The sequence below is a fragment of the Peromyscus californicus genome, unplaced genomic scaffold (assembly GCF_007827085.1).
Source record: "Peromyscus californicus insignis strain IS unplaced genomic scaffold, ASM782708v3 Scaffold_20__1_contigs__length_68692818, whole genome shotgun sequence".
NCBI classification, from domain to species: Eukaryota; Metazoa; Chordata; class Mammalia; order Rodentia; family Cricetidae; genus Peromyscus; species Peromyscus californicus.
Window position 1 is genome coordinate 46,584,071 of NW_026294503.1, and position 27,385 is coordinate 46,611,455.

The following is a 27,385-nucleotide window of genomic DNA, read 5'->3' on the forward strand; positions in this document are numbered from 1 at the left end:
GGGCCCAGGAGGAGACCCAGGCCGCCTGCCCCTGACAGAGATGGGACTGAGGTGGAGCTCCATGTGCTGCACTTTCTCGTGTGTGTACGTGTGCATGCACATGGCCCGACCCAGCTTTTCATGGGTCCTCACCCTTGCAAGTTGTCGGAACCACGGAACCACCACCCCAGCCTGGAGATGGACCCACTTTTGATGAAAAAGCTTCTGGGCCTCTGTAGCTACCACAGGTGACTTTTATTTGTGAAGCTCCCAGGCACAGCCCAGACACACAACACAAAGGAAAGCAGGAGGTGGCCACAAGCCACTAAGGGAAGTCACAGGGCATCTTCTACCCAGCACAATCCCCAATACACTATCCTGCCTCAGAAAAACCTCAAAGGGCAACCCAACATGTAGCTCTGGTATTAGGGAGACCTGCCCTTCCCTCCCCAGGATGAAGAACAGGTCTGGGCCAGCCAAAGCGCTTCCTCTGGGTATAAGAGCCAGGGCACCCCAGACAATTCCCACTCCTGGGCTATTTGGGGTTGGCCCCCAGCTCCTTTGAGCCAGATGGCTGAAGCCGGAGTTTGACTTTCTGATGACAGCCCCCTCTGACAGTTCCTTAGGCACGGTAGAGACAGCAGGACACAGTGATGCCCCAGGCTTTGGTGGGACAGAAAGAGGGTAGGCAGGACAGCCACCAGGCCTACGGCTAAGTTGGTGAGTTTAATAACAAAGCAGCTTTCAGCCCCTTCCCCTGGGTATCAGTCCCCCACAGTGGACCTGGGTTAGTCCAGCAGGGAGAGATGAACATCTGCAATCCAGACAGGAAGTACACACCCACACACACCACACCCACACACGAGACAAAGACCCTCCCCTGCCTCTGGTCAAAGTCCTATCCAATGGAGATGTTGGCTGAGCTCAGTCCATCCAGGTCCCCTCAGTCACTGGTGCAGGGTGAGGGACGAGAAGATGGTTTTAAGCCTATACGTTGTGTAGTGTCTGCAGCAGACTGTGGCGGGCAAAGGAGCAGGATTCCAGTGCGCCATTGGGCCTGTGGAGAAGACAGCTCAGTGAGGATCCTGGCAGCATCAGCGGGGGTGGGGTAGCGTATATGGGTGAGGTACATGTGCCAGCCTCTGCAAGGACAATGTCAGTAACTCTGGCCTTTACACAGGATCCAGTCAAGGAGCCTTAGACAAGAACAGGCACAACAGTAAGGTCACACTCACTTTGTCACAAAGGCTAACAGCAGGGGTGCCAGAGCCTTGGGGAAGTAGTCCTGCTGTACCACGTGGTTCAGCACCATCAGGGGGCCATGCAGGATGGGGATGGCCTTGATCTTGTCTTCACTCTGCAAAATAAAAGTGGCCAAGCTCCACAGTCACCTGTGAGACCCACGTCCTACCTCAGTGACCCCCTGGGAGTGGCGGGGAGCTGCCTTCTCCAGACCTGCCACTCCCTGAAGCCTCACCTTGAGCAGACCCATGTGGATGAGCAGCCTGGTGAGGAAGGTGTTGGAATTGAAAGACGGGGAGCTGAAGGCCTTCTTCATGAGGGCGTCTACAGGGACAGAAATGGAGCATGGGAGATGCAGGCAGCAGGAGAGGGTTAGGCATAACTCAAGGGTATCCTGAGCCCTGTCAACAGGTAGACGTGGGAGGGACGACAGACAGGTATAGTTGATTGGGGGCGGGGAGTTGAACCAATGAAAGGCTCAATTTACCCGTGGAAATGCCCTGTCCACCTGGTATCTTATAAAATGGGTGTGGAGACAGTACCCATTCTGTCTACCTTGCACATGGGGCCTGGGCCATGGAAACCTCCAAGGGAGGTTTTAGATATTAGGAGCAAAAAGGAGACCACCTGATGGGGCCATGCAAAAGAATCTGTAGCTGTTCACGGTTCCTGGAGAGCAGCCATAGAGCATGCCTCCCTTCTCACTGAACAGCCTCCCACCCTTTGCAGAGCAGCACAGCCTAAGAGGCATGTGTTTCTGCTCCCTCTCTTGCCATGAGCTAGCCCTTCCTGGAACTTCCTCTCTTCTGTGCCTGGTCAAATCTGACACACTGGAGGTTCTAACAGATGTGACGAGGTAGAAGGTGACAAGGCTGGACTGGATAGAATGACGGGGCTTGGAAATCTTACGAAGGTGAGAGAAGGTGTCTTCTGTGTGGGCGACACATGTGCAGAGTCTCCCACTCGGCACAAAGGCTTCTCTGACAGGATAACTCATAGAGCCTTGCTGATGTGACTATCTGCCCTGCCCCTACTCGGCTGAAGTTCTAACTCTATACAACCACACAGCTTTGGGAGGTTCCCCACATGCAGAACACAGGAAAGCATCCGGGGTCTACCAGCCCCAGCCAGCTCACATTACCGACGGCATCCAGCACTGCTGTCTTCACTGAGGATTCGTCTCTAAACACAGATGCCACCTTCAGGAAGGCCGAGACAACCTTCTCAGGGTCAGAGGTATCAGTCTGAGGACAGATAAAGGCTAGTTAGGGGCCATAGCCCCCTGGCTCTGACTTCGAAGAAAGTAACTGCAAAAGGCCTTGGCACTCTGGTGGGGCAAGGAGAGGCCCTGACTCATCCCAGATTATTCCCTGGAGTCTTGTGAAAAGTCAGCCCACAACAGGAGCAGTAAATCAGTTAATGCACCAAGTGCCATTATCCCCAGGGAATGGCCACTATCATCTAACACTAGAAATCCGCCAGAGGGAGCCAACATTCACACAGGAAGGCTGGCTCTATCCTGTGAACAATAAAGACATGTAAAAAGTCAATTTCCTAAAATAGTGGCTCAGATCCACTCACTGGAAACCCCTGAAAACTCCACTGAGCCAAGACAATGTAGACTAGCATGAAATGAAAACGTTTATACCATATACTCTCATGTCCGGAAAAGAACAGTTCCAGATAAGCTTTTGGTTGCTGTCAGCTGACCTCCAGTTCTCTCATGTGTACTAGAAGAAGAGCTGGCAAGACAGTTCAGCAGACAAGGGAACTTGCCACCATGCCTGAAAACCTAAGTCTGACCTTTGGTAGGAGAGAACCAACTTCTGTGAGCTGTCCTCTGACCTCCACACACATCCAAAATAAAATGCTTTTGAAAAAAAAAATTGACAGGGTCTCACTATGTATCTCCATATCTTTATGTAGGCCAGGCCTCTGCCTCCCAAGGTGTGTATGCTTGGTAAAAGGCAGTGCTTTTTACACCTAAGAGGACATGTGGTCTCCATTTCTACTGAAATGGAGAAATACAATGCTAAGGGGCTGCTCCTCGCTGAATGAATGGCCATCACATGAGGCTGGTGGGCAGCTGAGCTGCACAGATGCTCCAGAAAGGGGACAGACTCTAGAAACAGCTAGACAGGCAGAAGCCCATGGAATATAAATGTGGGCATACATGAGTGTGAGTCTGGAAAACACTCAAATTCCCTAACTGGAGGTTTTGCTGGGCCATGGCAGGGACTCTGACACACTACATAGCTCATTGACAAATCTATTTAAGTTAAGGACCGTCTGTCCTGTGGTATGTGGAGGTCCTGGAGCTGGGAGTGCTCTTACCTGCTGGACTATCAGCACGGAGACCTTGGGACCAAGACGCAGCAGCTTCTCTGGGGAGGGGAATGACAGGAAGGTGGAGAGGTCTGTGGGAGGCGGGGAGGACAGCACGGGAGCTGGCTCCTGAGAAACAGGTGACACAGGGCTCTGTAGATTCCACACCCCAGAGTCCTCCACCCGACTGTGCCCGATCCCGCTGCAGGAACATCACTACTCCAGCCAGGCCAGAGTCTAGGCCTACAGTTAGCTCTCTCTCACTCACAGGTCCCCAAGCACGTGGGTCCTACAGCGCTGACCCCAGTGTTCCTGAAGCCTTTGGGTATAACAGGATACCGCCACCTTAGCACTCCAAATGGAGCGTTGCTATGTGAACGAGGTCAGTGCTGCCAGCAAGGACCAGGTGCCCAGGGAAACCCAACCCTGAGAGGTACTTTGTCAGGTAACTGCTCCCAGGGCCCAGGAAAGCAGCCCCGTTCTGCAGTGGTGTGGGCAGTCTAATGGCTCCACCCAGACTCCCTGGGAACTTTATCTTGGAACCTATGAGACACAGATGAACAGAACGCCAGTGGGGTCAGGCAAACTCAGGTCTCGGTCAACCTTAGGTCTCCAGACTGTCCCTAGGAGCCTGTTGTGTGGGATATTTGTACAGCTGCTGTGATTGGCATAATAAAAAGCTGAACGGCCAATACCTAGGCAGGAGATATAGGCGGGATTTCACGGGAAAGAAGAAAGAGGAGATGAATCTAGTTGCCCGTGAGGGGGTGCCAGGAGATACGAAGAAGTATGATGGGCGGTACGTGACAGAACATAGATTAACAGAAGTGGATTAATTTATAAAAGCTAGCTAAGCCGAGTGGTGGCCTTTAATCCCAGCACTCAGAAGGCAGAGGCAGGTGGATCTCTGTGAGTTCCAGGCCAGCCTGGTCTACAGAGTGAGATGCAGGACAGGCTCCAAAACTACACAGAGAAACCCTGTCTCAAAAAAACAAAACAAAACAAAAATCTAGCTAAAAACAAGCCTAAGCTAAGGACAAGCTTTCATAATAAGTCTCCATGTCATTATTTGGGGGCTGGCTGGTGGGACAGAGAAAGACTCGGTAGAGCAGCCACCAGGATAACCCACTGGGGTAGGGAGCAAAGACTGTACTATGTAGCCCAAAGCTTTTCGGCAATCGCCTACATCTACATCAACCTTCTAAGTGCTGGGATTACAGGCATTAGTCATCATGTCCAGCTATGCTTAATTCTTGCTGGTTTTCTGTTGTTGTTTAAAAAAAAATGTACCGGGGGCTGGAGAAATGGCTCAGAGGTTAAGAGCAGTGGCTGCTCTTCCAGAGGTCCTAAGTTCAATTCCCAGTAACCATCTATAATGAGATCTGGTGTGAAGGCACACATACAGGCAGAACACTGCATACATAATAAATAAATAAATCTTTAAAAAAAAAATGTACCAATAGTACTATGTGTTCTAAACACAAGCACACGCGTGCACTTACTTACATTCTGGTAAAACACTTAGACACATCCAGAAGGTCTCTCCTGATGTGATCTGCTGAGAACCCTGCTATCCATTTGGCCCTCGTAGCTATTAGATGTGAATATACACCCCCAACAGGCTTTCAGGGACCAGGACTCTGATCCATCCCAGCAAATGACATCAAACTTACCCCACTGTTAGGGTCCAGAATCTTCCGTGGGGGTGTAGCTGACTCCTCTCCTTGCCCTCGCTGCTGCGGCTCTTCCTCGTCATCCTCCTCCTCCTCGTCCTCGTCATCCTCATCTTCATCCTCTTCCTCCTCCTCCTCCTCTTCTCCTTCCTCGTCTTCCTCATCCTCATCCTCTCCCTCATCATCACTACAGAGAGAAGCCAGCTGAAGCCCAGCAGCCCATGCCGCCTCACAGGCCTAACTGTCATGGGCTCTGGCCAGGCCCAGCACTGCTCACAGGATGGCACTCAAGGGTCAGCACGTGTTGTCTTTCATTCCCCAGGGATGCTACCCATGCTATTATAGACACAGAAGAAAAAGAAGTGGTCTCTGCCCCAAAGGAGCCTGAGGATCTGCCCAGGCTGGGATGCCCGGGGCAGTGCCAACTCTATCTCATGGGACACCAGGTGGAAGGGTAATGGCACTCTAGTTCCCTTAGACCCTGAAGCTTTAGAGATCTGGCCTATACTAGAGTCCCCAGCCCTGAGAACACAGAAGTGTCTGACACATGAATGAAGCCTCCCGAGGGAAGACGGAGGCAGGAGACCTCCGACTGCTGCCCACCTCAGCATCCTCCTCTTGCCCCAACCTCTACCATTCCTACCAGTCAGAGAACCGAGCCTGTCCCCTTCCAGTGCCTGCACCTCCCACACTGTCCTTCACCCGCTGCTTCTGCTAACAGATCTGCTGGGAGTGATGGCACATGCCTTTAATCCCAGCAACTGGAAGGCAGAGGCAGGTGGATGTCTGCATTCCAGTCCAGCTAGGGTCATACAGTGACCCTTCTTGCAGAAGACCAGAGTTCAATTCCCAGCACCCACACAGTGGCTCACAGCTGCCTATAACTCCTGTAACTCCTGTTCTAGATCTGATACCTTCTTCTGACCTCCACAGGGACTAGGTATACACATGAAGAGACATACATGAAAGGCAAAAACATTCATCCCCTAAAGATTAAAAAAAAAATTGAGGGCTGGAGATGGCTCAGAGGTTAAGAGCACCGACTGCTCTTCCAGAGGTCCTGAGTTCAATTCCCAGCACCCACATGGTGGCTCACAACCATCTGTAATGAGATCTGATGTCCTCTTCTGTATACATAATAAGTAAATAAATCTTAAAAAAAAAAAAAAATTGAGACAGCAGCCTTTAGGGGCCTTCCAACATGCAGGTCTGTACGGTGGTCCTGCTTAACCCCATGGTTCTCTGCTGAACATACAAAAGCTCTCCATCCTTTTCTCTCCAACACCCAGCACAAGGTGCCAGTTACCAGACTAGAAGATAGCGAGAGAAACCATTGGAAGTAAGTGAAGAGCAGGCCTGACCCCTGGCCTCCGGGGCCACCTTCCCAGAGTTCCCTACCTGAGGGATGCCAGCACCTTGGCCATATTGAAGCTGCCCAGCACCTCCTGAAGTTGCTCACAGCCCTCTTCTCCCAAGGCATTGCCTGATCCGGGAAGGAAAGGAAGGTCAGGGAGGGCAGTGCTGGGGCCAGCAACAAGGGCTGAGCCAACCCTCCAGCCCCACAGCCTACCTACCATTGAGGTCCAGCTTTTCCAGCTCAGCCTTGTCAGCCACAGCCTCGGCAACCACCAGGGCGGCATCTCTCTTGATTTCACAGAATGACAGGTTCAGCTCCTAAGAGCAAGAGGAAGGGGTAGAGAGGCATGCCAAGCCTGGGCTGGGGTAGAGAGGCATGCCAAGCCTGGGCTAGGAGACATGCCCTGCGCTCCCAGCTTCCCCATGAACAGTAGCAGCAGGCTTGGTCTCCCAGCGTGGGCATGGGGGGGGGGGGGGGTATGAAGAAAAACAATAAAAACAATGCTATGAACCCAGCACAAAGTACTTGAGCTGTTTACACAAAAGTGAGAAGGCCTGAAAAGAAGAGAGACCTGGCCCAGGCCCACCCTCCTTCACACCAGACCCTTTTTGACTCATATCCTACCACCCTGATGTAGGAACCCCTGAGCATGGGGCAGCCATGAAGGATAGAGGGCAGGAGGAAAATTAGCACCTTCAGCTTGGGCAGGCCCCCACGGACAGCATCTGCGATGGCAATGGCCCCCTTAGAGCGCACGAGGCAGTCCCCGAAATTGATCACCTCCACTTGCCGTAAGGTCTTCAGGGTCTGACAGGAGGAAGCAAGGGTCTATGGTGATGCTACCAGCCACACACTGGCCTGACCACCTCACCTGTTCTTTTATCACTGCCTACTGGCATCTGAGGCCAGCTAAACCTCAACCGCACTACTCCCCACATTACGGACAGGTTTCTTCCTGAAGCATGAATCAAATCTAACTGCATCCCATCACATCAGGGCTTAAGACTCTCCATGGCTCCCTATTACAGACAGATAGTCTCACAGAGCTGGCAACCCTACAAAGTCTCCAATCCTTCTTTTCCCTTCATTACCCACCCCCAACACCCTGGCATTTCAAATTAGGAGCAGCTTAGGAAGGCTCTCATTTGGTCTAGACCTCTTCCGTTAATCACTGTGCCTGAACCACCCACCCCCACCATTGTCAGGTGATCAGTCTTTATCCTTAGCCAAAAAAAGGCAAGCTACCACAAAAGCCTCAAGCCCAATTTGACCTTCCACCTGATGCTAATACCTGCATTTGTGACATTTATAACTCGTCTTCCATGGGCCCCACCCACCCAGAGACCATAGTTCTGTGCTCAGAGCCTGCACAAAACTGGTCAGCAGTTCCTTCCCGCCTTGTGCAGGATCTCCCTGAAGCAGGGACCCTGCTGTCAAAGCTCCACCTAGCACGGACACAGGCTCAGTATGCAAGTACTGCACCAACAAGGAAACAGAGGGGGCCAGGGCAGCTTCTACCTTTGCAGCTTAAACAGAACCGGCTCTGGTGAGGACCCAGAGGTCACTCAGCAGCAGGGACTTAAACATATATAAACATAGGGTATAAACATTTAACCCTGCTCTGTACAAATGGGCAGGGCTGTGAGGTATTGAACATGGAAGAGCAGAAAGGTGGGTGAAGAGCCATGCTTTCAGTGAGCCTCCCGCCACACCCGCCTCACCTCAGCCATGGCCACCGCACCCTTCTCGGTGAAGGTGTTGTCATTCAGGTTGATGACTCGCAGCAGGGGGTTGATGGAAAACGCCTGGGCCAGGGCCGTGACACCGGGGTGGTTAATTCCATTCTGTGGCATGTGGACCTCTTCCAGAGTCCCAATGATCTGTAGGGGGAAGGGAGCTGGCATTGTGACCTGGAGCTACAGCAACATGCAGCAGGGGGAGGGTAGGGCAGGTGCTGCCACCAGATCAACCAAAGGCTGTCTGAGTTTCCAGGGCACAGACCATGTCGGGGCATCTTCTTAACCCCACAGCTCTCCTTTAGAACTCCAGCTCCCAGGGAATACTAGCTCCATTTCTGTTGCGGTGATAAAATGCTTTGAGCAAAAGCAACTTAAGAAAGGAAAGGGGGCCAGGCATGGTGACATGTGTTGCTGTTTCTTACTCCGTGGCTTGCTGAGTAGCTGGGTGGCTGGCCCCTGAAGTCCTCCGCCTTCTCTCTCGATCTTCCTTTTCCCAGAGTTCTCCCTCTATTTATCCTCTCTGCCTGCCAGCCCCGCCCATCCTTTCTGCTGTCTCGCTATTGGCCGTTCAGCTCTTTATTAGACCATCAGGTGTTTTACACAGGCACAGTAACACAGCTTCACAGAGTTGAACAAATGCAACATAAACAAAAGTAACACACCTGAAAAAAATATTCTACTACAAGGTTTTGTTTGTTGTTGTTTTGGTTTTTGTGAAACAGGACTTCCTTTTGTATGACAACAGCCCTGGCTGTCCTGGAACTCACTCTGTAGACCAGGCTGGCCTCAAACTCATGGAGATCCGCCTGCCTCTGCCTCCCGAGTGCTGGGATTAAAGGGTGTGCCACCACCGCCCGGCTGACAGGGCTTTTTTAAAGACCACGTTTTAAATGAAGGTACTGAGGTCTGTTAAGTCCAACCAAACAGTCAATATCCCTTTTCTTAGTTCCCAGTACTAGCTCCTTCATCTTCAAACACCCGCCTTTCTCAATTAGGGAAGATGGCAGAGCTGTAGGGAGAAGCCCTAAGGCAAATGGAAGACAACCTGTCTAGACGGGATAGCCTCTGCTCATGATGTAGCACGTCTGTCGCCAGACTAGCACCAAGCAGCAGGAATGGGAGAGATTCAAGTGTGGGAAAGAGAGGTTTCTAGTCTATTTTGTTGACAGCTCCGAGTCAAAGTCATTATTTCAGGGGTATCAACGGCAGCCACTGAAGAGCATGCCCGCTGCATCACCCCACGGTTAGCAGAGGGAGACCAGTCTTGCTACGTGTTCCTGCTCAGCTGCTCCTCTTCACTCACACAGCAGGGCACAGCCCAGCAACAGTGCTGCCCGCATTCAAACTAGGTCTTTCCACCTCAGTTACAATCAAGAGAGACCCGCAGGCACGTCCACGGGCCAACCTGACCTAGACTAACTCCTCACTAAGACTCTCTCCCCTGGGGCTAGAGAAGTGGCCCAGGTCTGGTTCCCACAATCCACACTCTGGCCTCACTGGCACACACATGTACATGCAGCTGAAAGACTCACACACAAAATACAAATACAGATCCTCTTTTCAGGGACTGGAGAAATGGCTCAGTGGTCACAAACACATACTGCTCTAGTGGAGGACCTGAGTTCAGTTTCTAGCATCCATGTTGGGTAGCTCACAATGGCCTGTATCTCCAGTACCAGTAATCCAATGCCTCTGGCCTCTGTGGGCATCTGCATTCACATGTACAAACTCACATAGAGACACACACACAAATAAAACTCTCTTCCCTCATAATTCTTCTAAGGTATCAAGCTGATAATAAAAACTAATTTGCACACCTGGGAAGACTTTCTGGATCCTTCTAGCTAGGAAGTCTGTGTCCTCAGAGTCCCAGTCGGTCCCATCACTGGGGCACTACCTTGTTAGTCCCAAACTTTCAAGGAGAGGCGCCATCTTCAGGCAGAGCAGAGCACTTCACACAGTCGGGATAGCACTGTCTAAAGGGCATGAAGCCTGGGTTAAAACCCAGCGTCCACAAAACCCAAACTGTGGGCTCGGTCAAGTGCTTGCCTTGCTGTTAAATGGGAGGGCCTGACTTCAGTCCCCAGAATCCATATGAAGATGCCGCTGTGGTGCTGCAGGGGCAGAGACAAGAGGATCCAGAGCTCCCAGGCCCTGGAGTCTACTTCCTGAGCTGCAGCTGGTGAGACCCTGCCCCAGGAGAGGATGACACCTGAGTTTCTTCTCTGACATACACACCAGAGAAAGGAAACCAAACCAAACCAACCAAAAGGTTCGTGTGGGTTTGAAATTGCCCTTCGCGAGTGCCCCTACAGCCCAGTCCACGCGAGACTGGTTAGCTACATTAGGATTAAGTTTTTCCATCGATATTGAAAGATGGGATACTGTGGGTGGAGAAGAACCCCATTCTTAGCAGAGCAGAGGACTGAAGGCTGCAGGCTATGGGAAGGTCCATCTGAGGGAAGAGTAGTTCCCCCCAGCCCAGAACTCTGTAAGGGCCATTGCCACCAGCGTGGATGAGGCGTCCTTACTGGCAGCTCACAGGCGGGGCCGTCGGGGCTGCTGCTCTGGCAGTTTGGTTAATGCTGGTGAAATTGTGTCTGTTGGGAACAGAAGGGAATGGAGACCCAAGTTGCAGTCCTCACGGTGTACACCAGAACTTACAGTGTCCTAGAACATGGGGACAGGGGACAAGTTGGTAAAGTGTGCTGCAGAGGCCAGTGAGATGGTGAGTGGGTAAAGACACTTGCTGTGCGAGCCTGAAGACCTGAGAAATCATGTGAAGTGGACGGAGAGAGCCAACTCTGCCAAGTCACCCTCTGACCCCCACATCTGCACTATGGCGCGGGCACCCCCCCCCCCCCACAATAAATACTTTTTTGAAAATATAAGCCAGGTATTGTGGTGCACGCCTTTAATCCCAGCACTCAGGAGGTAGAGGCAAGCAGATCTCTAAATTTTTTTTCACCTATTCCTTTTTTTTTTTAAGATTTATTTATTTATTATGTATACAGTGTTCTATTTGCACGTATCCCTGCAGGCCAGAAGAGGGCGCCAGATCTCATTACAGATGGTTGTGAGCCACCATATGGGTGCTGGGAGTTGAACTCAGGACCTCTGGAAGAACAGCCAGTGTTCTTAACCTCTGAACCATCTCTCCAGTCCCAGATCTCTAAATTTGAGGCAAGCCTGGTCTACATACAGAGTTCCAGCCCTGGCTACTGAGAGACAGACCATCTCAACTAACAAACAGTGGCTTGTCAGTCCTGTGTAGGGCACAGCAGGGTAAAAAGAAACGACTCACCCCAAAAGCTTCTGCCAATGCAGTAGCTCCATCATTCTCCAGGCGGTTTCTGCCAGCCACAAAGACCTTCAGGGCCAGCGGCTTCCCTTGGGCACTGGACTTGCGGTGACACTCAGTCAGAGCTGCTGCCAGGATCTGAAGGGCAAGGCAAGGCACGGGTTGTATGCAGATCTTGGCCAGGTCCTCACTCCACCTGCCTCAAGTGTTCTCCAGTGAACCACACCTCGTCCGGTGGTGGATCAGGGGACGGACACTGATGCAGCACAATGGGCCCAGCACTTCACAGTTTACACAGACCCTTTATACTTTCTGGTCTTGGTATACTTTTGGAGTTAGTTGCAGGGGTCCAAGGCAGGTAGAGACCAACCGGAGCAGCCAAGGACAGTGTGGATTCTCAGTTATCTCAGGGTTCTGCCGGGGTTAAAACTGTCATGATTTCAACCTTCCAGATTATGAGAAGCCAGAATCTTTCACTGAGACAGGGTCTCATTGTGTAGTTGAGGCTGGCCTGGAACTCACATTGCTGTAACTCAGTCTTCCAATATCCTCCACAGTCTTGCCATGTTGTCCAGGCTGGTGATCCTCCTGCCTCAACCTCCAGAGTAATTAGACTACCAGCATGTGCCACAGCAACCAGCTTAGATGCTTCTCATGGTCACTAAACCAGAAGACTCTGACCAGAACCCAGAACCTCGAGATTCTCTCCCATATTCTGTATCGGAAGGAGCTTCCTGTCGGACCATGGTCCTCTGCCACCTGACAGCACTTGTGCTCAAGCAACTTGTATTTTACTTAAGAACAGCCACAGCTTTAATCCCACACACCTTTAATCCCAGCACTCAGGAGGCAGAGGCAGGTGGATCTCTGTGAGTTCTAGGCCAGCCTGGTCTACAGAGTCAGTCCCAGGACAGCCAAGGATACACAGAGAAACCCTGTCTTGAAAGTGGGGTTGGAGAAAAGTCCCAAAGTGATAAAACAGATGACATAAGCCATTTAAATAGGCCCAACAGAAGATATAAACTGCTTCCTGGTTGGGGATGTAGCTCAGTTGGTACAATATTTACCTAGCACATACAAAGCCCTGGGTTCAATCCCCAACAACAAAATGGTCATCATACGGCATGCCTGTAATCCCAGCATTTAGGAGGTAGAGGCAGAAGGACTTAAGTTCAAGGCCATGCTCAACTAGATACTGAGTCTGAGGCAAGACTGTGCTACAAGATACCTTGTCTCAAAACCAAAATACAAATAGAAAGCAGGTCCTTTTAAGTTATTAGATCAGGGAAGAGGGCACTTAGGGAAGGACTGGAACCTGCCCCCCTTTATAGAACCTACAGTGAAGACTCCCAAACTACCACTACCATGTGAATGACACACTGCACACCTCCAAACCTTTGTTTACACCAATAGAAAAATGGAGGTAGTACCAGCAATGCACACAGAAGCATCTTCACAGGTACACCCCATCCCTGTTAGTGTTCTGTTACCCAGCTCGGTCTGAAGGAGCCTCAAAGAGAGAGCGAAACAGGAGGGCCAGTCTCCCTCCCTGCATGGCTGGTAGCCATAGGGTGAACCTGAGGTACAGTCCTGTCCAGAAATAAAAGTGAACCATGACTGCGGGAGCAGTTACCATGGCTCTTTCCTCTCTGGGGCTGTGCCAGCTGTTGTGAGTAATAAGAGCTTTGGTACAGGGATATCCCAACCCCGAATTCTGCACAGCAAGCAGGTCAGAGCAGGGTATGCAGCAGCACTGCCTCTGTGTTGCCAAGGCAACCCAGGAACTTGGAATGGTTGCTTAGCAACCCAACCCTCTGGACTCCTTTCCTCACTGGTTGCAGGCTGCTGTCTGGGAGGCATTGCTTCCTCCTCTGAAGGGAGAGACAACAGTCCCCAATGGTGGGGGGCTAAGGGCTGGACTACACTTTCCAGTGCGGATGCAGGGGGGGGATCAAGGGCCGACAACCCACCTTGCCGCCTCCGATGCCCATGCCACAGTTGTTAAGCTTGAGTTCATGCAGGGTGAAGCAGGCGGGGCTCTTGAGGAGAGCCTCGAAGCCTCGCACTCCATCAGGCCCAAATGCATTGTCACTGAGGTCGAGTTCCACCAGCTGTGCTCCCGCGGTGATGAGTCCCTCCCCTAGTGAGATCTGGACACACAGAGAACTCAGTCAGACCCCAGACACCTACCAAATGCCACTTGTGGGCCAGGCCCAGCCCTGGCCACAGGTCATGCCCAAGCCAGTGGGAATGTGGCACAGACAATGGGTTATAATTACAGATTACTGTTGTTGTTACTGTGTGTTGGGGTCTAGGCACATGTGTACTAGAGTGCAAGTACAGAGTCAGAGACTAACTTCTGAGTTGGTTCTTCCGCCATGGCATTTATTACCCGAATGAAGCCTGAACAGAGGTGTGCACCACAAGTACCTTTATTCACTGAGCCATCAGGCTGGCCCAGAACCGGCTTTTACAGCAGACTGTTTATTACTATGTTCCTACACTGGAATGGGAGTGAGTGGCACCTGGGGATAGGAAGATCTGGGAGGGCTCTCTGTAGGAGGTGGCATTGAGCTCACTGAGGATGAGCACCAGCCAGTCAACACAGCAGGATTCTAGATATCAATAGAAACCAGAGTGGAGAGATAAAGATGGGAGCCTGTCTAAGCTGGGGACACTTGGATATGCAAGAAGGCCTCATAAACATCTCAGGTTTCAGGATTATCTGAGCTGGATGCTGCTGGAAACCTGGAGGTGGAGCAGAAGACACCCCCAGCCCTGCCAGGAGAAACAACCAGAGGTAGCTCTGCCCGAGATGGGATGGGGGATGGGGGTGGGGGGCAGGCTAAGAGCGGACAATGGCAGGAATTCAAGAGTGGACACCTTGCCTTTGCGCATACCATGCACAAAGTTTCCTATTATCCTCCCACCACCCAACAAACAAGACAGTGGCTGCCCTGCCATCTCAAGGTCTAGCCCCCCCCCCCCCCCCCCAAGAGCTCATTCAGTCTGCTCTCTGAACCCCAGACTGCTTATCCTCCAAGGGTGGACACCAACTCCACCATCTCAGGAGCTGGCCCCACACAGTGGCCTCTCTGGGACCCTTTGAGAGTCCCAGGATCCCCCACTGTTGTGCTGTACTGAGGGCCTGAGGAGGAGGAGGACCAGGGCAGCCAGCCACCCCAAACACCTTCATCCTGAGGCCCTGTGCTAGGCAGACAGACCTAGGGCAGCCCACTGCCAGCCTGCGCCCTGCTAAGACCCAGGGTAATATCATAGGCTGCCACCCCTGAACTCGGCCCTAGGAACTGGAGCCACTATGGAGTCACTACTGAGTATCACAGCAAACGAGTGACAGAGAAAAGTGGAGCAGCCACAAGAGACGGTGCAGACTGGGTCCCGAGGAAACAGGTCCCTGGGGGCACAGGGACCATGATACTAGGAGAAGATGGTCACAGCCTGGTTTTCACCTGAGGGGCTAACCTGATTCTCCAGAGAAAAGATGTGTGAGGGGGTATCTGACAGGGTTCCTGTGCCTGCAGGGAAGCACTACCTGGTCCTTACCAGAGCCGGTGGGATCTCAGACCGAAGCCTTCCGGTGAACATGTCACTCCAGTGGCATCGCTGTGCGGGAAGAAGGGAAGTGTTAGCTGGCGAACCCCGGAGCAGCCTCCTGTGAAGTCTCACACCATCAATGCCTCCCTGAGAGCTTGGGCACCCAAGAGGACTATGAGACTTCCTAGTTTTGGTTTTCTCAGCATTGAATTGGACCAATTCTGTCTACAGCTAGAGGGACCTGGAAACAAAGATCTGACCTGTCCAACCCTTTGGTGGAACATGTGACAATTCTGTGTGACAGAACAGCACAAAAGTAAACAGAGGCCTTCACATGGCGAAGCAGTACCTCTCTGCAGCCCTTCAGACCACCTCCATCTGGGGCTTGTGGGCCTACCCACCTCCATTGCTTGCCTTTTCTTTTCTTTTTTTTTTTTTTTTTTGGTTTTTCGAGACAGGGTTTCTCTGTGTAGCTTTGCGCCTCTCCTGGAACTCACTTGGTAGCCCAGGCTGGCCTCGAACTCACAGAGATTCGCCGGCCTCTGCCTCCCGAGTGCTGGGATTAAAGGCGTGCGCCACCACCGCCCGGCCGCCTTTTCTTTTTTGTTGGTTTCCAGACAAGAGTCTCACGTAGCCCAAGCTAGCCTCAGACTATGTAACTGAGGTTGGCCTTGAATTTCTAAGGCTCCTTGCCCACCTTCCACGTACTAGGACTTCAGGTCTGCACCCCCACACGCACCCACACCCTCATTTTTAACAAAGGAAGGACAAGGCTCAGACTCAGAGCCTTAGGTGGCAACGGTGTCAAGCTGAAACTCACACTATCCTATTTTCTTCCTTTTGCATTGTGTCTGATGACTTCCCAGGAGAGAAATGGTGCTTGTCTTCAATTACTTTCAAAGCTAGTGGAGGGGCTGGAGAGATGGCTCAGCATTTAAGAAAGAGCACTGGCTGCTCTTTCCAGACCCTGGTTCAGTTCTCAGAACCCACAGAAGCTCACAACCACCCGAGGCTTCCGTTCCAGGAGATCCTATGTCCTCTTCTGCCAGGCCCCAGGCACATACATGGCGCACACACACACATGCAGGCAAAATAACCCTTACACTTAAAATTTTTTTCTAAATACATAAAAAGCAAGTTTAGTGAAAATGATCAGATAAATGTCACAAAGGTAGTAGCCGTTTACAATTTGGTTACAAAAGCCATATGCCTAGCTGTGGTGGTAATAAATAAAGTTGCCTGGGGTCAGAGCTATTAGAGCCATAGCAAGTGCGTGGCAGTGGTGGTGTACGCCTTTAAGGACCTGGAGGGCGGTACATGCAGGCAGTGACGAGGCAGTCACATGATTGAGTTTACAACCAATCAGAAGCCAGAACAAGGAGATATAGAGACAGACACACAGGAAGGAGGGCTCCTTTTTCGGAGAGCTCTCTTGACTGAGGAGGATCCCTGAATCAGGAAGGGTGAGGCTCTTGACTCTGACCTCTTGGCTTTCTTCTCTGAATCGGCTCTCTGTTCGTGTCTGATAAAACCGTTGGCTACATCTACACTGAATTACATCTACACCTAGCTCTGGTTGCTAAGGGTGGGTCTGTTAGAAGCATGTGCTGGCGCCAGGCGGTGGTGGCGCAGGCCTTTAATCCCAGCACTCGGGAGGCAGAGCCAGGCGGATCTCTGTGAGTTCGAGGCCAGCCTGGTCTCCAAAGCAAGTTCCAGGAAAGGCGCAAAGCTACACAGAGAAACCCTGTCTCGAAAAACCAAAAAAAAAAAAAAAAAAAAGAAGCATGTGCTGGCTAATTTTCATGCTTCTTGGGGGAATGGGACATGCATTGCGAGTAGAGGACTCTTCCAGTTTGTCTTTCAAGACGGGTCCAACAGGCTCTGGACCAAGGTCGTAGTTGTAGCCATTTGAGGGGCTCTTGTCCTATGTGGCACGGCCCTCCCCTGCATGTACTCTCACCTTCAGCTCCGACTTCTTCTCCAAGGCCTTGGCGATGACTTTGGCCGCTTCCACGCCCACCGTGTTACCCTCCAATCGTAGGGCCTCCAGGCCATCAAATTCTTCAATCTCCTTAATCACGTCTTTAGCTGTGTGAACAGAGCACCTTAGGCTTTGGCAGTCTCGAACCACCGGGGCAGGGGCAACTCAGGAAGCACCTTAACTCATTTTCAAGGCTATGAACAAGCTAGAACGGGACAGGCTCCCAGCCTAGGTAGGGCAGGGATGGGCAGGCAGACTATTCGTCCATGCTCAAGCGAGCACAGGCCTTCATTGTGGTGTTTAGCACTAGTGAGTGACATTATGAATAGTTTCTTTTTTTGTTTGGTGGTTTTTAAAGATAGGGTCTCATGTAGCGCAGTCAAGCTTTGAAGTTTACTATGTAGTCAAGAATGACCTTTCTGATTCTCTTGCTGCCATGCCTGGGGCTAGAACCTCCTCTACAGCTGTCCTGAGGACAGCAGCTAGGGTGATCTCTGCCTTTTGCAAGACTTGCTCCAAAAGGTGGTCCCCCTCTAATGTCAGGAGACTGGCCTTCTCAGATGGCTGTTCAAGAAAACACTTGCCGGGCGGTGGTGGCGCACGCCTTTAATCCCAGCACTCGGGAGGCAGAGCCAGGTGGATCTCTGTGAGTTCGAGGCCAGCCTGGGCTACCAAGTGAGTTCCAGGAGAGGCGCAAAGCTACACGGAGAAACCCTGTCTCGAAAAAACCAAAAAAAAAAAAAAAAAAAAAAAAAAAAAAAGAAAACACTTATACAAGCCTTAAAAGAAAAAGGGCAGGGTCAGGCCTGGTGACGCACACCTTTAGTCCAGTACTTAGGAGGCAGTGGCAAGAGGATCTCTCTGAGTTCGAGGCCAGCCTGGTCTACAAAGCTAATTCTAGGAGAGTCAGGGGTACACAGAGAAACCCTGGCTCACCAAATAAATAATAAATAAAATCAAAGATAAAGTGATCGTCACTTCTCAGGTCCTTTTGTTCAGATCTCTCAAAGATGCTCACATTCTGCCTCCAAGTACCTCGTTACCACTCAAAGTTTTAGGAGCTCCTTCTCAGAGGCTGGAGTAAGGGGGGGCAATCCTAGAGACCTAATATAATGCTGGCAAGGTGGAAAAATTCAAGGCCTTTGTCTGCTTTCTCCAATGCTAGGCATCAGAGCCAGGGCCTTGTACACCAAGTACATTGAACTGCATCCTCGGCCCAAAACTTGAATTCTAATTCTATCTCCACTACTGGTGACTATGCCCTTAGGGGAGTTATATCACGTCCTCAGTCAGTTTTCAAATCTGCAAAATGGGGATAAAGCCTACTAAAGGAGAAAAAAATCATACATTATTTATTGTGTTTGTGTGAGTGCACACAAATGTAGGGTCAGAGAACAACTTGCAATGGTCAGTTCTCTCCTACCACATGGATTCCAGCAACTGAACTCAGGTCATCAGGGTATAAAAGTGCCTTTAACCATTGAGCCATCTCTCCAGCCCAACAAACAGCAGTGTTTTGAGATTTGTATTTACTAAATTAAGCTCAGTGTCTATTCAGAAGCACGGGGGCAGGGTGAACCCCATTAATCTTGCTATTTGTGAAATTTGTGATCTTGAGGGCTGGAGAGATGATGGCTCAGCGGTTAGAGCACTGACTGCTCTTCCAGACGTCCTGAGTTCAATTCCCAGCAACCACATGGTGGCTCACAACCATCTGTAGTGAGATCTGGTGCCCTCTTCTGGCGTGCAGGTGTACATGCAGGCAGAACACTGTATACATAATAAACCAAGAACTGTGTGACCTTGAAATGAGTGACTTAGTCTCACTTGTAGAACAGCAACACTTCTACCCTCCCCCAGAGACGACAGCACAAAGTGCAGAGGCACAGAGTGCAGAGGCAGGAGAATCAGGAGGAGTTCAAGGCCATTCTCTACAGCCAGTTTGAGGCCAGCCTGGACGAATGAGACCCTATCTCAGAAAAACAAAAGTTGTTGGAGGCCAGCCTGGTCTACAGAGCGAGTTCCAGAACAGCCAAGTTTACATAGAGAAACCCTGTCTCAGAAAAACAACTGGTCAGATCTAGTGGTAAGTGCTTCTAATAATCTCAGCATGAGAGGTAGAAAGGCAGGAGGATCTTTGAGTTCAAGGCTAGCCTCATCTACTTTGAGACCCTGCCTCAACAAAACAAAGCAATAAAAAACCCACAACAAACTAATAAGGAATCAAAACAAACAAAGCAGGTGAGGTTGGGGGTCGGGTATCCATCGAGGAATCTGTACATTTCAAGGTACAATGAAGTTGTGAGGGACAGACATCCCCACCCTCCCAAAGTTCACAAAAACCTCTGGAGGAGGGAGGGGAGCAAGTTTAGTGGTACATGAGACAATCTGACAATCCAAACCAGTTTCCCTGGTTCGGCCAGAACTCCAAGAGGTCTCACAAGGTCTGAAGGCAGATACCTTCATTTCTAGGCAGCAAGGGATTCAGGGATGTCTGTGCTGCCTAAACTTTGGTCATGAATAATAAGGCAGGAACCCTTTCCCTCTCCCAGTGATGCCTGGTTGCAAGGACTGGAATTTCCCATGAGGACCCAACGCCACTCTTTTAACACAACTCCCTCAGGGCCTCCGCCATAAGGAAGACAGCTGACTTGGGATGGTCAGGGGAAAGGTAGGGGCGGGAAGAATCTGGCCCTGAAGTCAGGGGCAAGGCTAGATGGACAAGTTTGAGACGAGTCTGAGCTACACATTGATGAGACCCTGTCAAAAGAAAAACACACAGACTGACAGACAGACACAGTAACAGAAGAAGCCTCACTGTTAGAATGGACCAATGGCAAGGAGATGCTCAGAAAGCCTGAGCAAGCACACACTAACCCCCGTCCCTCACACAGCTAGCCCAGGAACTCACCATCTTCCGCGGTATTCAACTTGAGACTCTTGCCCTTAAAACTCAGCTGTCCTCCGGCCACCTGGGTTTTGGCCAGGGTCTCTGCCAATTTGGCAATGTCTTCAGAGGCCATGCTGGTGAAAATGGTGGGCTGCCCTGGAGATCTGCCAACTGAAGACAAAAACTGTATTAAAAAAGAATCTTGTGGGGCTGGAGAGATGGCTCAGCGCAGAGGAGCACTGACTGCTCTTCCAGAGGATCAGGTTCAATTCCCAGCACCCACATGGCAGCTCTTGGCTATAAATCAGTTCCAGGGAACCTGACACCCCCACACAGACATACACGCATGCAAAACACAAATGCACATAAAATAAAAATAAATTTAGAAAAGAAAGAAAAGAGAACTTTGTGTCTCTGGTCCACCCGTTCCCGAGATAGCTGCATCTCCTTGAGCAATGCCAGCCTCGTCCTAAGACGTGATGGTGAAGGTCGGAGTGAAAGGAATCGGCAGTACCGGCAGTACCGGGGGCCTGGTTACCAGAGCTTCCTTCATGTCTGACAAAGTGGATGTTGCTGCCATCAATGACCCCTTCACTGACCTCAACTACATGGTCTACATGTTCCAGTGACTCCAGTGTGACTCCACCCATGGCAATGTCACTCATTGCCACAGTCAAGGCTGAGGAAAGAAGCTTGTTATCAACAGAAAGCCATTGCCTTCTTCCACAATCGAGATCCCACCAACATAAAATGGGGTGATGCTGGTGCTGAGTATGCTGGAATCTACTGGTGTCTTCACCACCATGGAGAAGGCCGGGGTCCACTAGAAGGGCCATCATCTCTGCCCCTTCTGCTGATGCCCCCATGTTTGTGATGAGTGTGAACCATGAGAAGCATGACAATTCACTCAAGATTGTCAGCCATGCTTCCTGCACCAACAATTGCTTAGACCCCCCGGCCAAGGTCATCCATGATCACTCTGGCATTGTGGAAGGACTCATGGCCACAGTCCATGCCATCACTGCCACCCAGAACATCATCCCTGCATCCGCTGGTTGCTGCCAAGGCTGTGGGCAAGGTCATCGCAGAGCTGAACGGGAAGCTCACGGGCATGGCCTTTTGTGTTCCTACCCTCAGTGTGTCCATTATGGATCTGACATGTTGTAACCTGGAGAAAGTTGCTAAGTATGACGACATCAAGAAGGTGGTGAAGCAGGCATCGGAGGGCCCGTTAAAGGGCATCCTGGGCTACACCAAGGACCAGGTTGTCTCCTGCGACTTTAACAGTGACCCCACTCTTTCACCTTTGATGCTGGGGCTGGCATTGCTCTCAATGACGACCTTGTAAAGCTCATTTCCTGGTATGACAATGAATTTGGCTACAGCAGCAGGCTGGTGGACCTAATGGCTGACATGGCCTCCAAGGAGTAAAAAGTCCTAGACAGACCACCCATCCCAGCAAGGACAGGAGAGCGAGGGAGAAGCCTCCACTGCTGAGGAGGGCTGCCCCAACTCGGCCCCCAACACTGAGCATCCCCCTCAGTTTCCATCCCAGACCCCCAGAAGATGGGGCGGGGCTTAGGGAGCCCTACCCCTAGAATTCCATCAATAAAGTTCACTGCATCTATTAAAAAAGATCTTGTGAAAGGGGACCGGAGAGATGGCTCATCAGTTAAGAGCACTTGCTGCTCTTACAGAGAACCCACATTTGATTCCCATCACCCACACTGAACAGCTCACAACTACCTATTAGTTCAACTCCAGGAGATCAGACACCTCTGACCTCTCAGGGTACCCACATTCACATGCATATATTCACACCCATACACACATTAAAAACTTGTCTTTTGACACCTGCCCCTCCCCCAGCACTCACACATACACCATACATACAGTTACAGTGAATTAAAATTTTTAAACATTTTTTAAAGGGGCTAGGGCAGCAGTTATCAAGCTGGGGTCACCTAAGACTGTCAGAAAACACAGATATTTACATTAAAACTCTTAACAGTAGCAAAATTATTACTTTAGTTATGAAGTAGCAACAAAAATATTTTTATGGTTGGGGGTCCCCACAACACAAAGAGTTGTATTAAAGGGTTGCAAAATTAAGAAGGCGAGAACCATGGGGCTAAGGAGATGGCTCAGTGCTGAAAAGATTGCTCTTCCAGAGAACTAGAGTCGACTCCCGGCATCCATATGGTGGATATGGCCTCCGTGGGTATTGCAGGTATACGGTACAGACATATACAGGCAATATACCTAACACATTATAAAAAAAAATCACCTATCAAACCAGGCATAGTGGCACACGCCTTTAATCCCAGCACATGGGAGGCAGAGGCAGATGAATCTCTGAGTTCAAGGTCAGCCTGGTCTACAGAGTGAGTTCCAGGATGCTAGGGCTGCACAGAGAAACCTTGTCTCAAAAAACAAAAACAAAACAAAAATTTAAAAAATAAAAAACCAAACGAATAAAAAAAAATCTTTTAAAAAGTATTCTTTTCGGGGGCTAGAGAGATGGCTTAGAGGATAAGAGCACTGACTGTTCTTCCAGAGGTCCTGAGTTCAATTCCCAGCAACCACATAGTGACTCACAACCATCTATAATGAAATCTGGCGCCCTCTTCTGGCCTGCAGGCACACATGCGGACAGGATACTGTAGACATAATAAATAATCTTTAAAAATAAGCTTTTGGGAAGCATAAGGCCCTGGGTTTGATCCCTAGCATAACCCCAAAGTGTGTGTGGGAGGGTGTCCCTTGAGATCTCTGGCAGAGGTGGGGTGGATTAGCCCTCTCCCTGCCCTGAGAACACAAAAGCTAAAGCACCAGGAGAAATGAACATGGGATTGGAAAGACCAGTCTGGAAAGGGGGTGAGAACTCCCTGAAGTTGCTCTCCAAAACGCCCCAGCAGGGACACCCAGTGCAGGGCGGTCAAGTCCCAACGCGAGGGCTGCCCCAGTCACACCCCTGCCTGGTCACCTTGGCAGCGCTCTGCCTGAGGGTCCCGCTCCTCAGAGAGGACATAGATGGCTATGGGATCCAGGTCATCCGTCCCAGGGAATGCCCCACTGCCCATGCTGGCATGACTCGGCGTGTACACAAGGCTAAGGCATGTCTGGTTTCAACCCTGGTTTCAATGCCACAGTAGCCTCTCAGAGGTTCCTAGGAGACCAGAGGTACCTACATCACAAGGGCTGCCATGACAATAGATGAGTATGCTCCTCCACTGTTTCAGACACACAGCGCACACTCAAACAAGCAACCACTGCAGGGGCACCAGCTCCACGCTGTCCTCTGCTTCAGTCCCTGACACTCTCAGATCCCAGGGGTTGACGGCTCAGTCTACAAGGTTGCCCCAACCGGGATGCTAACAGGAATCCCAGGCTGTTTACCTGTGCTTCTAATCTGCTGGCTATGAATTAGGGTTGCCATGATCCTCCCCTTGGGGGCCAATTAATTTCCTAGAACAGCTCACAGAACTCAGGGAAATTCAGTATCTACTGATTTATTATAAAGGATATGTATGTGTGTGGGGGGGGGGTACCCCAGACCTCTACCATCATACTTCAAACCCCAACAAATGACTTAATCATTCATTTATTTAGAGACAGGGTCTCAATGTGTATCTCTGGCTGGCTTGAACTCAATCTGTAGATTATGGCGTCAAAGTCAGAGATCTGCCTGTTTCTGCCTACCCAGTGCTGGGATTAAAGGTGTGCACCATCATACCAGTAAACAAAGGATAGTTTAAAGAATACAAATGAGCAGTCAGATAAATACAAAGAATGTACACCTTTAATCCCAGCACTTGGGAGGCAGAGCCAGGTAGATCTCTGTGAGTTCGAGGCCAGCCTAGGCTACAGAGTGAGTTCCAGGAAAGGTACAAAGCTACACCGAGAAACCCTGTCTCGAAAAAAAACAAAAACAAAAACAAAACAAAAAAAGAATGTATAGGGAAGGTATGAGAAAAGGAGCCAGGGCTCCCATGCAATCTTAAGGCCTGTCAACCTCCAAGAATTTTGTGTTCAGATGTCTGGAAGCCTTCCAAGCTTATCCTTTTTGGAGGTTTAGAGAGAATTCGTTACATAAGCATGACGGTTAAATCATAGGTGTCGCTGATAAATCTGAGCTTGGGATACAGGACAAGAGTTAAGAGTCCCAAGCCTGTAATGGCTTGGGTTTTTCTAGTGACTACCCCACCTATCCAAGCACTAACTAAGGGACCAAGAGCCAGCAGTCAGCATTAGAGTGCGAAGACTTTAGAATTTTAGTTTTCTATGCCAGGAAGCAGAACCACAACCAAATACATATTTCATAATCTGACCACCAGCGACAAAGCTGCCCACAGCTGGGAGCTTAACAGCTGGGCAGAATGGAAAAGTAGGGTTATAGCTAACTGAAGGGGACCTGTCTACCATGCAGGAGGCTGTAGGCTTAACCTCCAGCACTACTCAGAGAGAATGGATAACTCCATGCCCCAAGAGGATGTGGCAGGTAACTAAAGGTGGTTTGAGTAAGAATGGCCTCCGAGGAGGGCAGAGGTGGCCCACGCCTTTAATCCCAGCACTCAGGAGGCAGAGAGGCGGTCTCTGTGAGTTCGAGGCCAGCCTGGTCTACTAGGGTTGCCATGACCCTCCCCTTGGGGGTCAATTTCAGGGAAAACACAGTTATCTACTGATTTATTATAAAGGATGTGTATGTGTCTGTGTTTGAGGGTGTGTTGGGGTGGGTGGTACCCCAGACCTCTAACAGGACAGGCTCCAAAGCTACACAGAGAAACCCTGTCTCAAAAAACCAAAATAAGTAAATAAGAATGTCCCCCACAGGCTCATACATTAGAATTCTCCCTCTGCCTTCAGATCAGGTTGTACTCACAGCTACTGCTCTAGCCCATTTGGACCACCACGCTCCCCAACATGATAATGGATTAAACCTCTGAAACTGTAAGTAAGCCCCCCATATTAAATACTTTTTTTATTTTAAATAAAAGGAGCCTTGGTCATGGTGTCTCTTCACAGCAAGAGAACACTGATTAAGACACAGGGACTAAACAGTCACCTTCTAAACGCTAGGTCACATGCAGACAGTGATCCTGCTAAACACAGGTTAGAGCCTGATTCTCAATAAACTAGGCGTTAGGCAAAAGCCCCACCAACCTCCTGGTCCCCAGATGCCCGGCCCCATCCCAGGCTTCCTCTGGGCTCAGCCTGCCTCCCATCACTTTTCCTTATCGTATCCCTGAGCACCCTGATTTATCTAGTTTATCAATAAGCATAAATTACTACTCAGAATAAAACATCAGATCATTCAACAAAACACTGTATTGAACACTATGTACTGACACTGTTCCAAATACCAGGAGATCTGCAGTAAATCACACACCCTTTGAAGCTTATATTCTAAAGGAAGTATTTTGCATGTCAATGCAAAGGTACATGGAATTGAGGAAGGGGCAGTTCGGTGGTAGAAGTCTTGCCTGGTATTTGTGAGGCCCTGGTTGCAATCTCTATTACCACAAAAAGACCAGGTGGTGGGTGCGCACTTCTGATCTAGTACTTAGGAGATGAGGCAAGAGGATCAGGAGTTCAAGGCCATTCTCAGCTACTGAGGGAGTTGAGACCAGCCTGAACTACAGGAGACCCTGTCTGAAAAATACAAAGAAAAAGCCCACATACGCCAACCAAGAAAGGGGCAAGGAAGGTGGTTTTGGTTTTTGTTGGATTTCTTTTTGCGGGCTGAGGGTTTCGATTTACAGTAGAAAAATTAAAGGTGTTTTCTGTAAAGAAACTAAAGATATCACAGATGGAGCTATGCAAAAACCAAGGGAAGAGCATTCCTTCCTGTAAAGGGAGCGGAATATGCACAGGCTGTGGAAGAGGAGGGAACTTCAAGGCCAGTGGGGCTCTGGCTAGAGCAGAGAGGCGAAAATGGAAACGTTATCGAGAAAAGATAAAAAGGGCTTTAAGTCACCAAGGCCATTTTAAAGATTGTGTATCAGTCTGAGGGTCCCGGGGGAGTTTCTAGCAGATAACAATGCACCAAACTGCTTTGACAGAACAGTGTCCCGGTATTAGGCCTGATATTTAAAGGCTCAAAAAAAAAAAAAATGACAACACGAAGATGAGTCACTCAGCCACCTCCTATAGTTCTTAGATGGGGCAATGAGGTTAAAAATGTGGTGGTGGTGGTGGTCCACGCTCCAGGTGGAAGGGAGGCACATGCTCAGTCCATGAGCCGGGGACACACAGGCACACACAGGCCCTCCCCCACTCACTTTAAAGAATGACTAGCCAAAGCACAGAGGGATGGAATTGATCTCTCCAAGGTCAGCAACCGGCCTGCGAGGGAGCAGACACAAACGGTCAATACACAAACGCCCTCTCCTCCTGGGCGGGCGGCCGCGTGGGAGACGACGTCCTCAGGTGCACATCCATCCATGGACCCGGCAAAGCGTCAGCAGTGACTCATGCCAGGCTTCCCGCGCGGACGTGGGCCGACTCGGGGTAGGCGGCGATGGGCTGTGGGGCCCCACCCGGCACGCCAGGCGGCCTCGCCACCGCCCGCCTCCAGGTGAGATGGATGCCAACAGGAGACGCCACCGCGGGCGGCAGCGCTAAGGGAGGCAGCTGAGACATCTGTCCCCTCTAGGCCTCAGTTTCCCCAAATGTGAAAGGGTCAGCGCCACCCAGGGCCCCACCCCACCACGCGGGGCCGCGGTGGGCGCAGCGAGGTCAAATGGGAGGCACGAGGCGATCGCTTCGCCCCACCCAGGCCCTGGTGGCTCAGGCAGGTGACAGAACAGCATGAGGGCCCCGACTCACCGCAAACAGGCGGCGGCGCCGCGTGGGGCGACGGAACGCGCGCGTCGGGGACGGCTCGAGAGCTCGCGTGAGGGCCGGTCCGGTCACTGCGCCCCGGTACGGCGGTCCCAGTGCCCAGTCCGCCCGAGGGTCCTCGCTGCAGCGGCTGCTCGTCTAGCTTGTGCACACCACCTGCTCCACAATCTCCAGCGATGATGGCGGCGGAGGAGGATTTTTGAAAGCCGGCAGTTTCTTTCCTTCGATTTGATTTGTTCAAGTCGGAGCCGGGTTTTGCCGGGCCCGCGTGCGGGGCCTACCGGGAAGGGAAGTCCTGCCCTCCGTGCTGGCTATGGCTGGACTCGCCTCAGGAACTACAATTCCTATGAAGCACCGCGCTGACTTCCCAACTCTCTTTCCGCCCGCCCTCTCGGCTTCTGGCTTCTTCTCGGATGGATAACGGAGGGCCGTGTTGGACGGGAGCACCCGCAGACTACAAATCCCAGCAGGCCATGCGGCAAAATGGCGCACCCCTTCCG

At 50.9% G+C, this 27,385-nt stretch overlaps 1 protein-coding gene, 1 non-coding gene and 1 pseudogene across 3 annotated transcripts; 1 reads left to right on the forward strand and 2 right to left on the reverse strand.

The window, feature by feature from the left end:
• Positions 1 to 215: 215 nt before the first annotated feature.
• Rangap1 (Ran GTPase activating protein 1) lies at positions 216 to 27,354 on the reverse strand. 2 transcript variants are annotated; one of them, XM_052748413.1, is made up of 17 exons: positions 26,871 to 27,354; positions 26,324 to 26,387; positions 20,064 to 20,213; positions 17,132 to 17,259; positions 15,181 to 15,240; positions 13,587 to 13,766; positions 11,620 to 11,754; positions 8,298 to 8,456; positions 7,270 to 7,383; positions 6,794 to 6,893; positions 6,618 to 6,702; positions 5,220 to 5,406; positions 3,556 to 3,675; positions 2,363 to 2,465; positions 1,457 to 1,545; positions 1,215 to 1,336; positions 216 to 1,036 (listed from the first exon to the last, which is right to left on the reverse strand). In XM_052748413.1, the coding sequence occupies exons 3-17, from the start codon at positions 20,173 to 20,175 to the stop codon at positions 967 to 969; spliced, it is 1,764 nt and encodes a 587-aa protein (XP_052604373.1). In that variant the 5' UTR covers positions 20,176 to 20,213; positions 26,324 to 26,387; positions 26,871 to 27,354; the 3' UTR covers positions 216 to 966. The 2 variants fall into 2 exon arrangements, with proteins under 2 accessions (XP_052604373.1, XP_052604372.1); XM_052748412.1 differs by lacking the exon at positions 26,324 to 26,387 and having other exon boundaries at positions 26,871 to 27,340.
• LOC128117248 (small nucleolar RNA SNORA55) lies at positions 9,312 to 9,449 on the reverse strand. Its single transcript, XR_008220739.1, has one exon. It is a non-coding gene; the product is annotated as a small nucleolar RNA SNORA55 (small nucleolar RNA).
• Positions 20,220 to 26,316, forward strand: LOC128116813 (glyceraldehyde-3-phosphate dehydrogenase-like; annotated as a pseudogene).
• Positions 27,355 to 27,385: the final 31 nt, after the last annotated feature.